At 38.2% G+C, this 13,242-nt stretch overlaps 1 protein-coding gene across 16 annotated transcripts in view; it reads right to left on the bottom strand.

Moving 5' to 3' along the window:
• Nucleotides 1–1,447: 1,447 nt before the first annotated feature.
• Nucleotides 1,448–13,242, bottom strand: part of CLOCK (clock circadian regulator) — a 63,293-nt gene continuing 51,498 nt past the window's right edge. For 15 of the 16 annotated variants that reach the window (XM_083835907.1, XM_083835910.1, XM_083835902.1 and 12 more), the window contains 5 exons: nucleotides 12,558–12,716; nucleotides 10,775–10,981; nucleotides 9,449–9,657; nucleotides 8,890–9,166; nucleotides 1,448–6,669 (listed from right to left, as the gene is read on the bottom strand). In XM_083835907.1, coding sequence (XP_083692033.1) covers nucleotides 6,487–6,669; nucleotides 8,890–9,166; nucleotides 9,449–9,657; nucleotides 10,775–10,981; nucleotides 12,558–12,716 — 1,035 coding nt within the window. In that variant the 3' untranslated portion in view covers nucleotides 1,448–6,486. The remainder of the gene's footprint in view (nucleotides 6,670–8,889; nucleotides 9,167–9,448; nucleotides 9,658–10,774; nucleotides 10,982–12,557; nucleotides 12,717–13,242) is intronic. The other variant, XM_083835906.1, reaches the window with a different exon arrangement.

The raw sequence follows: 13,242 nt of genomic DNA, 5'->3' as shown, positions 1-13,242 counted from the left end.
TCTGTAAGGGCTGCATCTGTCTGTATGTGACATGCTACAGAGGTGCATTCCTTCTGCAGTTACATCCTACGTGAAAACAGAGGTGCCGCAGGTGTTCAGTAGAGACTGTGCTACAAAGACTGGATTTTTTGTTCTTACTGCATGCTGCCTTCTGACAGCTGAAGTCTTCAGGAATTTGTATCGCCACTGGCTGAGGCCCAGAGTGCAGAGTTAACTAACCTTTGGATTTCTAATCTCCACAGACACTTTACGGCTGTGTTCTCCTGTAAACAGAGGGTTTGTTTCTCAATTTGCACAGCAGCCAAATGACATTGAACGGCATTGCTTCAGGTGCTGCAGCAGTTGTAAATACTTGATAAGTTTATGGAAAAATACTTTGATATTTCCAAAGTTCAGCTCGAAGGAAACTGCTAAGCTTGCTTGCTGCATGCTATCAGTCTTATCACGGGCGGGTGTAGACAGTCTTTAACTGTGGCACTTCTGCAGCTAGTTTTGTTTTGGTTCATGGGGCTTGTGGCATCTGAAGGTTGTATACAGCTTGCACAAGGGCTACTTAATTCCCAAAGGCAAGAGATCAGTATCTTTACATGGGCATCTGGAGAGGTTATAGAAAGAAAAGAACTGCAGACTGTAAAAATGGCTAAGCATATTTATCACTTCCTCCAGGCATTCAGCTTCAATTACAGGATCTCCTTCCCTCCCACCTTTCCTCAAGCACTTGGTTAATTTCAAATTATTAATTTCTTGTTGACATTCTCACTTTGATCAGTGAGAAAGGATTAGACCACCCTGACAGGTTATGTTCAGAGCAGTAAGTGCCTGCTGTAAAGGCGTTGTGCTCTCAGCCAACTGCTTCTTTTTCAGTGGTGTAGCTGACAGGTGAGATAATCCACATGCCTTTAAAAGTACCATCCTTTGACAATCCACCAGCAGAAGAAACTCCCAGGGAGGGGAGTTTACAGGAGTTAAAGGAGGGTGCTTTGCCCCTGCCAGAAAGCGAGGGAAGGTACTCTTGAGAAGCTTTCCCTTGTGCCTACAAATAATCTGCAGTGCTGCTCGATCACTTTGACGGAGCAGGGACTGTATGTGTGAAGATACCAACGTAGTTTTTGGTTGTGCACATTTGAACAAGTGCTGCGGGTGTAAATGCAAGACAATAATGTAACCACACAAGTCAAAGGTCTCCAGCTTTTGAAGCGGGCCATCGGTTTATGAAGAGATACAGAGAGAAGACAATAGAAGAGTACAGTATGCATTTTTACTGAGATCTCACAAGTCGTGTCTGGGTAGGGGAGAGAAGATAACATTGACATCAAGCAACTTCTCACAAGTCAGGTGTCTGGGTGGGAATGGTGAGAGCGCGCTTCACTGTGAAACTCTGATCAATGTGACATTACGCAACTCCGGAAAAAAAAATCTAGAACCTTAGAAGCTACAAAAAGCAAAATTTTAAATGAGTTACATTTATTCAATTAAAAAAAATTGACAGTTAGTAATGGTCACATGAACACCAGGGAACGGTATCTACATTTCCTGACGTCAATATGAGCGGCACTAGGGTTTTTTTGTTTTACGTATACAAATCTAATGCCAGTTAAAAAAATACAAAACAAAACTGAAACCCAAGACACTGTGAAATCAACACTGCTTAAAAACTCAAAATTCAATCTGATATATTTTAAAATAAATAGTTTTTACCTTTCTTCTTAAAAAAAGACAACTCGCCAACTGCTTTCAAAGCAGTAACATCTTTAAGACCATTCCCAGAGGTGTTTCATAAATAATTACTCCTTGATTGTCTAGTAATGCAGCATCTCTCAGTCTTAGCTAGGGTCTCTGTATTAGGCCACACAGGATTTTGTTCAGACACAGTGTTTTGTTTTGTGTTTTTTTTCCCTCTTTTTTATTTAGGTACAATTTCTTTGAATATAGCATATCATGCTGGCAAAACTCATGCAGATGACATAGCATGAAGCATAACAGAGCTTAAAATTACCTGTTTAAAAACAAATACAAGGAATGTAGTGTTAAAAATCATGATACTGAAAAAGCAATTATCCAGTCTCACGGACAACCAAGACAATTCCACATGTTCTCTCACAGTTGTCTCATCTACTATGATTTGCTTAAATAAGTCTTTTTAAATCCAAATTCACTTACTTAACTCTTCAACTTTTTTCCACCAGGGATAAGTAAAAAAATAAAAAGTTAATTATTAAAACTAGTCTCTTTCCTTTTAATCAAAATAACCATTTTTCCAGCCCTCTGACTGTACATCTAATTTTAATAACGATTTCAAATAGAGAAACTCATGAATCTGACATTTGACATCTCCCAGTGCCACGAAACTTACAACACACATAACAATACCTGGGTTAAACCTCTGAACATATAAACGCTTTTTGAATCGACTTCAACATTTGAAAAAGGCCACATCTTTAAACCTTCAGTACAATTTCACACAAATTATAATCCTAAGGGACACTTCGAATTACTGAGCAGGCGAGTAAGCCCCTAGATGATTCTCTCTCATAGGCAACTGTGCAACTTAAAAAGTCTCCTTCAAAGGAAGCTATAATCAGTAATCCTTTCCCCGTGCCATATAAAACACAAAGCCAACCAGTTTTCGAAGCCTTTTTAATCTTGCACTTTGAGCCTCAAAGGATCACCGTATTAAAGAAACATTTTCCAGAAATGTCTCTCTTGACAGTTTTATGCATGTTATTCCTTGATGCCCCCCCCTTTTTAACAGTTTCACTGACTAAAGAAATAAACTGTTTTTCAAATAGTCTTTTCAGTAAAGTGCTTGTCATTACTCAAAAAAAAAAAAAAAGTGCTATTTGAATCTTAAGAAAATTTCTTTTTCTGTGAAAAACTGCCTGATATAGCTTTATTTTTATTTCTTTTTACATAAAGTTGAAATGAAACCTATCTGTTGTAAGGATACTGGGTTACTAATTTTGGTGTTTGGCAGCAGGCAAGATGCCCACAGAAGGTGGTGACACACTGGAACCGTAGTGCAGAAGGTAAACCTTCTAGATGAAATGGAAGGCATATGGAGAGCTCCTACTAGAATCCTTTCATATTTATATACAAATATAATATATATTAAATATAATATAAAAATAGCTATATTCTTTTTTTCTCTGAAATTATCCTAGAAGCTTTTCTTCAAATCCTCACCCATTGCAGGCAGGCAATGTCTTCTAAACCCCATACAACTCTGCTGTCTTTCTCACTCCACTACGCGCCACCAGACCGTTTCTTCGTAAACACCATCCTCTCCTTACCAGACTCCTTCCCTTCTGTCAGAGTCATTCTGTAACGTTTACGCTCCAGAACCTGCAGCATCACAGTGTTCATTATCATGCCCTTTATTAGGATGTTGCAAATAAGTCTATGACTGTAGTAAATGAGTCAGGCAGAAGCAAAAGGCTGATTAAGAAAGAGGCAACAGCCTGGTCCTCTTCCCAGTACAAATCAAGGACAGCTCAGCAATTGATTCAGCAACAGGGGAAGCTGCAGACACTTTAAACGTGCACCTTTCAGTCACTAGCTGTGAAACAAAGCATTTGCATCCTTGCACAGAATCTGGACCAAGTTCTACGTACTTGCTTGTGTATAAAGTTTGCCTGATTCGTGGTAGGGATTTCTCAAACGCGTGCTCTGTTTTTCCAGTTTGAATTTCCCCATCTTCTAGACTTTCCCTACGAGCTGGTAGTTCTGTAACTGGATGACCTCTCTCTGAGGTTACAAAAAGCTTCTTGGCCAAAGCGTACATTTCTACAGTTCTCTTTCAGCAGCCATGCTATTGTTGTCATCTAACTTCTCTCTCACCTAGTTGAGCCTTTTTACCAACAGACCTATAGCAGCACACCAGAGTATTTGGGAAGGGGGAGATGGGAAGAGAAGTTTAAACAAAGCTTTATATAAAAAGCTGCATCATTAACTGCTGGGCTGGTATCTCTATTTCTTGTAATTCCCATATAATAGCTTAATACACCTATTTTACCACTATTCCAGAGTTCTAATGGCACTATTAAAGCTCTCCCAGATTTTTTTTTAGTGCTGTTATTATTGTAATTGGTTAACAATTTTTATCTAACCTATTTTCCATTAACAGAAGTGCTGATAGCACAGACCTCTATAGTCAACGCAGCTTATTTTAGAAACTGGTGGAACGGTGTGGTAGTCAGAGTAGAGCAAGGCAAACTTCTTTACATCAAGCTTGACAGAAACAGGTTTCTGACCATTACTCCAGCTCAGAGGATGCCAGAAATCCCTTTAAAGCACAGGATTTTTTCCTAGCTATGTTTGGTTTTGGCACCTGCTCCTCGCTCCAGGTTGAAAGAGGCTTCTTGGAGCAGAAACTCACCTCATTCTCTTTGGTACTGCATTTCTCCTTCCTTGCTCACTACTGTGCTTTTTGGTGCCAAACTCTTGCTTTGTAACTGGGGAATAACAAGGGTGCAATGGTGGGACACCTGCAGAGGCAAAGGCCAGCCTCAAAACGTAGCCAACGGCATCCAACGCTTGCTAAACTGGGATCACCTTCCTATGGGTTTGGCTCATCCAGTAATACAATCAAACTGTTCCATAGTACAAAATAGTCCACCACCATTTGGTTACATTCATTCAACTCCTCCGCAGTATTCAAGATTAATCCAACTTTCTCTCCCTCCTACTAATTTTAACTGCTTTTGCTGTTTATTTATCAGATCTATCTGCATGTATTCATTTTCCTCTGAAGTTGTGGTTTTCACAAACTAGTACCATAAAAACCTACTGAATGTTTACTTAAAATAGCATATCGTATCTGTTGGAACTTTTTATTTTCTTTATAAAGTGAAATTACCTTCTGAAGTCTTAGTTCAGTGATACCTCTTAAATCAATAGCCTGGTAGTGTTAAATGCAATCACGATCTCCCCCAAAATATGCTTTAAACACTAAAACAATTATTTTGTTGTTTTGTTTTAAATCAGGTTACTGTTCCTACTCCTGCAAAAGGAGTGCTCTCTATTTTGAGATCTTTTAAGAGCATTACCTTTAAGGTCTGAGATTCTAGAGCCGCCTCTGTTTCTGACTAGTGTTTGAGGGGGAGCAGCACTCAAAAATGCTCATGTTCTCAACTCAGACCATTATTAAAATGAACACAGTACAGAAATAGCTATGAAGCAGATACACAGATTTGGTTGACAATGTACTAAGACTTCAAAATTGAGAACGGTTACAGATTCAAGACATTGTAATTCAAGATGTTCAACATTATCACCTGAATTAAAATCAAGGCACTATGGGTTTTTTTTGTTGTTGTTGTTAAAATGACCCTGAATTAGTTCTGACTAAAGAAAGATCTAATTTTTGAAGGAGAATAAAAAGATTCCAACATATTTTAACAAGTTACAATTCTTACCACAGAGAAAGTGGTTAAAAAGTGCCCAAAAGGTTATTAAATGTAAATATATTTTTGTGCAAATTACTCCTATAACTGAAACATTCTTGAAAATTACTGTCATTTGTTTTAAACCTTTTACATAAATATTTCCAACTATGAACTATATCAAAAGATAGCTTTGGGGAATAAAATTCCAAACCATCCACAAGGAAGCAGTGCAAATTCCTATTTTTCAAAGAAAATGAATTAGTTATGAAGTGACGGATGATATTCATGAATCTGAATGTCCTGAACCCTGATGCATGATCACCAGTTCAAACAGCTTCATCAATAATTTAACCTCGAGAAGTCAACTAACCAACACACTATACCTCACCGAACAAACTGTGACATCACAGACAAAGCACAAACAGGAGACTTGTGCCCACACTAAGGGTGAAAATAATGATGCATCATGTTGTAAACAAAAGGGTAGAACAAAGGAAAACATTAGTCTGAGTATGGCATAAGAATTTAGGGAAACATATTCAAACCTACAAATAACAGATTACATTTTCATGCATCATATAAAATATTTTGCTCTTTCTCCTTTTATGCAGACATATACACAATATTTTACAGCATCTGTACAACAGAGAACTGGATTTCACACAACATTTTCAAAATATTTACTGTCCCATAATCATCTGAAAAAATTAGATGTTTGTTGGACTATATTCCTGGCATTTTTTCTGCTAATTCAAACGATTGCTCCGTGTCCATTTTAATACTTTAAAAATGTACAGGACTGATAAAAAATACCAGTATTTTCAGCATCCCTCTCATTTCAGTCACATTTTAAGATTTCACCTGGACAAATTAACACATGGCAGCAAATCCTTTAGAACACAGAAACTGGGGCAACTATCAAAGTTGGCCATGTCCCCGTCATCACCTTGTGGCTTTTCTTAACAGGTTCCAGAAGTTAGCTGTAGATCTCAATACCACGGTGTTAGAAAGGCTTTGTACTGCTACCTCTGTAACCTCAGTGCAACTGTTTATGGAGCAGCCCCTACCTGGTAGTTTGCTTCAAAAAGAGGCAGAGCCCCAGCTATTGTGGCTGAACTTTGGAAGGATCAGTCATCTTGTCCGTTCTGTGTCGTGAAAGTTGCTGCTGCTGCTGCTGAGATTGATGCTGCTGGTGGTGGGACTGAGTAAAAGTGCTTTGTTGTAGTGGGAAAGCAGCAGAGAGGATAAGCTGAGCTGACTGATTTCCATGAAGTAACCTGGATGTCTGAAACATGCAAACAGAAGATTATTTTTCCTGCTGTACTGAGCAACAGGCCTAGCTGCTTTTTAACTTTTCAGAAGAGCTCAATCACAACAAACTTCTGATTTGGTCAATTAAGCTGAACAAACAACACAAAGATTAGTTCATACTAATGAAGCTATTTACTGCATCTGACCAATTAATAAGGCAGCTGGTCTTCGTAATTTCCTGTAACAATGGGTAGAACACATGGCAGTTCATCTCCATGTCAAACCACAAGAGCATAACTGGATCTAAGGAATCTATTTTAACAGTACATATGGCTGTCATTGCAGTCACGTAAGAAAACAGTACATGACTTGGCACAGATCAAATTTATCCCCAGATAAAAATTAACCATCAAAGAAACTGCCACGTTTGCAGAACCAAACATCCGCATTGAAAGGGATTAATCACTTTTGGAAATAGTACTTATTTTTAATGTTGACCTTCTTAGAACCAAAAGATGATGGTACTGAAGAAAAGCAGCTAATGTACTTGGACATCTCAACCCAGAAACATGTTCTGCAACCACATCAACTGCTGCACCTGCAGAATCAGACTGTAAGAAGCCTCAGTGAACAGAGGCAGAAAAAAAAAAAAACGATCCTTTTCTCCCTTTTTTAAGACAAAATGCATTTGGTTACTTTGAATCCTAGCATTTCAGTAGTTGGTATTAAAAATCCCAAACTTTTGCCTAGAAAAAAAATCCAGGACAGAAACGGACCTTTGGATATCTTCATCTTCCCTAAATCTTCTGCTTTTCATCAGAATGAAGTCAAAACTGTACAAATGTCTTAATTTAAAAACAGAGATAGACACTACCTACCTGCTAAATTGTATTACTGTTGAAGTACTTATCTGAGTTGTCAAGAGAACACATTCAAATCTGCTCTGGTTTGATTCAGTTCATAAGCCTCAGACTCCCACTACATAAATGAGTGCTGAATTTCAAATCACCAGGCATTCTTCATCTCTCTTGAAGGTCTTTTCCAACCTTAATGATTCTATGATTCTCTTTTTGATTAGAAATGTCAACTTGCAGCTGAAAAGCCTTTGCCTGATGCGTGAAATTGTGTGTTCCTATGAAAAATGTTTTTAGCTAGTCAGTAGTTTCTGCCAATGACCTAGTCAAAGGAAATTTTATTTAGTCCTAAACAGAACCTTAACTATTCGTTGTGCACGTAAACATAGATGAAGCTTCTTGTTACTTACTCCGCTGTATATATTCCACCTACACACAGGACCCCTCTTTTAGTGCAAAGGGGAGACTGCACGTAGCAAGAAAGAAGAAATACTGATTGCAAAATAAGGATTTTTAATTATGTACGTTCTTTAAGAGTAAAAAACAACAAAAAAAAAGAAGAAAATATTTCCATAGTAGTTAAAGAATGTTAAGAATGTGCACAAACTGCAGAGTGATAGTTGGATAATTGTATGGACTTTACCTTTCTTTGGAAAAGGAACCATCGGAGGCCGAACCCACACTTTCTTGGAGGCACTTCCTCTCTTGTGTTCTAGCTACCACTGTGTCTCCTTCACCTACATTACCTTCTGGGTGTGCTACATGCCAGTGGTTAATTAGAATCTTAAAATAGCAGCAGATTTTCCTATTCATTCTTTCTACCTTCTTACCTTCTGATTTATTTGGGGGAGAGGGGAGGTACATTTTCTCTCTCTCTCTGAACACCTTGAGTGTTACTTTCCTTTTCTTTTAATCCAATCTCTCCTCCTGCTCCACTTAAGGTTTTTCTCTACTCTCCGTAATGAAGTTACTTGCTGCTCAGCCTCCCCTGTACCCTGTTCATGCCCCATGTCTTGCTTCGGGCTACATGCTGCTTTCCAGAGCAACCTGTTCTGTTCAAGACCACCTCTCACACTTTCTTACATTGATATGAGAATGCAAAGAAAATGCAAGCAGTTTTGAAAGGAAACATCTGTCTCTTTCTCCAGTTCTCAATCAAGAGCAGCAATTCAGAGGGAAGAAGATAAAAAATAGGAGCCAGCACAGAGTGAAATTACAGGAAAGACTACTTCTCTTTAACAGGGTTTTAGAGAATGTCTACAGAATAAACTTATCTTGTGCATCAGGCTTGTTTGGAGGTTACTATTTTAAGAACTCTGGTTTCAGACAAGTACCCCTAAGAAAAGCTAACAATGCTGACAGTGTCAGGACTGAAAAGTTTGTAGAGAATGTGGCATTACCTGTAGGAGCTGCTGTGGGTGCTGGGTCAGCTGTGGCTGAGCTGGTTGCTGAACTGTGGTGACCTGCTGCTGCTGGTCTTGCTGACTTTGCTGCTGCTGTTGTTGCTGCTGCTGTTGCTGTGTTACAGACAAAGTCTGTGGCTGCTGCTGTTGGGCAGCAAAAGTGGGATAAGCTGTCACCACCTGTCCCATAAACATAGTACTCGGTACCATTACCGCTCCACATGCTACTGGGGCCGTGACAAGTTTTGTTACGAGTTGCTGACCTTGAGAAAATCTGTTAATGGAAAAAGACATTTGGAGTCCCTTAGGAAAAATATATCAAGTATCAGGTGCTCTTGACAAATGCAGATTTTGTCAGGTTGATACCATTTTTTAACACCATTAGTTATAAGTCTGCAAAAATGGTATCTTGGGCAAAGTTTACTTAAACAGCTGTATCTAAATACATAGTTACAGTAAGAAATCATATGATTTTTATGCTACTTCTCTATTTATGATGTAGCTGTGTAAGCATATCATTATAGCAAATCACCTGAATATGGTCTCGAAGACTTACCTGATTTGTCTATCCTGCGCAAAAGTAGTTACTGCAGCAGCACTCTGGTTATTGTTCTGTGGCAAGCTAGAAGGAACCTGGACCACGTTTCCTGCTGTTGGCTGAGAAATCACCATAGTGTTATACAAAGGTGCCGACACTGTGCTTTGTGACTGACTGGCAAGAGAAGACTGTTGATTGTGTCCACTAAGTACATTTTGTTGATTATGCTGAAAAGGAAGAACATTTTATGAATTAGTCACTTGAATAGCCAGGTACTACAACTCTCCTCCTCATTGTAATTGCCCAAGTTTTACAACTGCCAGTGCTTTTCTATTACATACGAATTCTTAATTTAAAGTAGACAGGTATTTCTATCAATTGAGGACGTGGATGCGGGGCTTTAGGGCATCTGAAAATCCCTTAATCTCTTCTCCACAGTATATGTTTCCTTATTATTTCAGCTACTTTCATACTGTTTATTCAAGAGGCTGTCTTCCATCCCTTTAGCATTTCTGTGCCACACTAAAATGTGCACATCTCCTCAATCAATTTCATACTTCAAATTTGGAATTAGCTTAACGCTAAGGTGATAAATTGTCCACCACTAGTGTACCTATGGAGATCCATATGACAGAGCACTTTGACATTATGCATAACAGAGATGAAAAGTGAATAACAACTCAATGTATTTCCCAGTACAGGAGCTGGATGAAAGGTTCAAAAACCAAGTATCATCATACTTCACAGGAACTAAAGCTGCAGAATTCACTCCAAGATACTGTGGATTTCAAAAGTTTACATGAAATCAAAAGAAACTGGAAAAACTCACAGAAGAAAAATCCAGCAAAGGCTATTAACTTGCAAAGGTATCACCTATGACATCTGACTGAAATTGCCGAGGTGTAGAAAAGTCAACTGCAGTAGCACCAATATATGCATTTCCTGTTATTATGTTTTTCTAGGTGTTTACTGTAGAGATCAGTGTCTGGACACTGGGTTTCAAGCTCACCTAATACAAGTGTTCTCATGCTGTATGTTCTATCAACAGAAAATTCACAGAAATTCAAAAATCGCTAGCTGACTATTTTCTTGACATTGGTCTTTCTAAAAAGCTACTAGTTACTAATTATTTACATTTGTAAGTTTTAAAATAAAATCAAGGTTTGAAATTGCATTAGCAAGAACAGAAGCACATTTCAGTTGTAAAACTCTGAACACAGAAATTAACTTGATTCAAAGGACACTTGCAAAAAAACTGGGAGGGGGAGGAGTCAGGGAAGCTACTATTGTGTTTCAGCTATGGTTTTGAACTCTATCCAGCAAAATCACTAATGAGAGTTTTACCTGTGACGCGGTACTCTGCAAAGGCTGTTGCTGTATCATGTGCGGTGTACTTGTATGGCCCGTGTTCATCCCACTTTGATTCTGATTAGTCTGAACAACTTGACCTTGCATGTTTATTGGTGCAAGTTGCTGAACATTTGAAGAATTTCCAGAAGTAAGCTGCACAGAACCGAAGTTGAGTCCAGAAGTTGACTGCTGCAAAAACATCTTAAAAAAAAATCCAAAAATTAGCTTTTAAGAAAAATCTGTTAATTGTTCAAGATCTTAAACAAAAAACGTATTTAATTACTTTTGAATCAATATAAGATGAAGTTTCATCTTAATTATTAGAGACGTTGGAACAGCATTGCAACCACAAAGAGCAAAGAGTTAACTCCTGTGTAGGGTCAGTATTCAGAGACTCTATCTTAACAGCTAAGAATCAGAATCCTGAATTTTAGAGCCCTGAACATTGAGGTTTCATATTTGTTCTTAAAGAAAAAGTACTATTTAGAGACCAACTTACAATGTAGTCTATAACTGTCTAAAGATAAAATTTACTTGAGATCATGTTTCTATTTGTAGGATCTCCAAAAGTGAAACTAATTCGAACGAAGAAAATCTCACAATCAATAGATACAAGCATAGCACTATGAATGCAGTATTTGTTGGCAATCAAGAAACGATATTGGCTATAGTGTATTTTCCAACATCACTCCATTTTAATATACTGAATTCAGCACAAAAATATTTTGAGTCTTGACAAAACGGTAGGCCCAAGACTACAATGAGACACGGTAATAACGTGCAATCTGCAGCACTTGGATTCCGTCCCCTAGTTTCAATAGTCCTGAATAAAGTCCCTCCACAGTGTCAATCTCTTCTTTCAAGCATCTGTAAGTCAGTCGACTGCTGGCAGGCTTGCATGAGACACAGTAAAACACTGGAAACAGTTCATGCCAGAAACTCCTACTACTCAAAAGAACTTAAGCAACGTACTCAATACTTCCAGGAAGTACATTTTTCTACTATTTTTTCAAAGTCCACACTGAAAATATTTAGATTCTTTCCTTATGGTACATTTTTTTGTTAGTTTTTTTTTTTGCTTTTGTTTTTAACTAGAAAAATTCAATAGGGTCATTCTTTTCTTGCACAGATAGCTGCCGGAAAGAGAACTACAAAATTTAAAATACACATATTGGCTAAAATACAGAAATTAGGTAGTTGGGTCTTTGTTACTCGCTCTCAGCTACTAGACTGGGGAACGCATCCTCTAGACTTTCTGTCTTTGTGGCTGACTAACTACTTCAGTATATCATGCAAAGTAGAACCACTTCACCAGAAGGGTGTGTAGGAGGATCACAGCCTGATAGTTAGCCAATCTCCTAAGAGATCTGAAGAGGCAGGAATTCATTCAAGAGGTAGGAATTTTACACCCTTGAGCTAAAAGGGAAAATAAATGCTCATCCTGCACGTTTTGAATGAATATTCTAATGGCTGCAAAACTATGTAAGAAGTGAAAACCACTACATCCTCTTACATTTAGATTCATACACAAGCTTGGCTTGAGCTGCTCAACACTGAAAGGATACACTGGGGCACATCCAGATACGTTCTGGAGCAGAATGGTAGGCACCTCAGGAACAGTAGCTTTAGATGCTATTAATTTTAGGCACAGAAGGTAAAGATAGATGGTAGCTGACAGAGGGCAGCAAAGATCATATTGTGAAATTAAGTGCCCAAATCTCACTTTTGATACTTAAATTCTCTACAGATCAAATGTGCAAGAGTTACACTAACTCACCTGGAGTCCTTGACCGTGGACAATTTGAAGCTGTTCTTGAATCTTACGCAACTCTTCCTGCTGCCGATGAATATTTGCCTCTATCATGCGTGTTCTTTGCTCTAGCTGGTCCTTTAGATGCTGCATAGCTCCTAATTGAGCTGAAAACTGAAACACAGGCTGTATTGCCACGTATAAATTATAAGATGAGCAAAAGCAACATTTAATTCACGAGCAGTAAATGGACTTCTTCACAGCAGCAAAGAAATCAAGAACTGCTTTTTAAACTGCTAGTAATCATCATCTAAGGACAAATCCATCAGTACAAAAATGTTACAGAACTCACATTTAATTGATGCATCAGAATTAGTGAACTAAAAAAAAAAAAAAAGAACCATAGCAAAAGAAATAGTCTGGCACCCAAATCACTAAGACACTGTAAAAGCTTTAGCAATAAATGGTACTGTGAATGCTAAAAGCTTTCACAGGTTAAAAATGGTAATTGTACCAGTTTACCAAAAAAAATCACTCAGAGCTAATACATACACAGGTAACTGGGGTATACTCTCAGAAACCAACTGTTGAAAACTAAGCCCACAAAGAAACTGTCTGCCACTTCTATTCTTCCCTAAGTATCTGCTACTGGCCGTTAAGTCAATATAGGCTCTCTATGTCTATACAGTATCTACAGAACACAGACAGATCT

Source organism: Anser anser (genome assembly GCF_964211835.1).
Source record: "Anser anser genome assembly, chromosome: 4".
Lineage (NCBI taxonomy): Eukaryota > Metazoa > Chordata > Aves > Anseriformes > Anatidae > Anser > Anser anser.
This window is presented reverse-complemented; position numbering and strand designations above follow the sequence as displayed.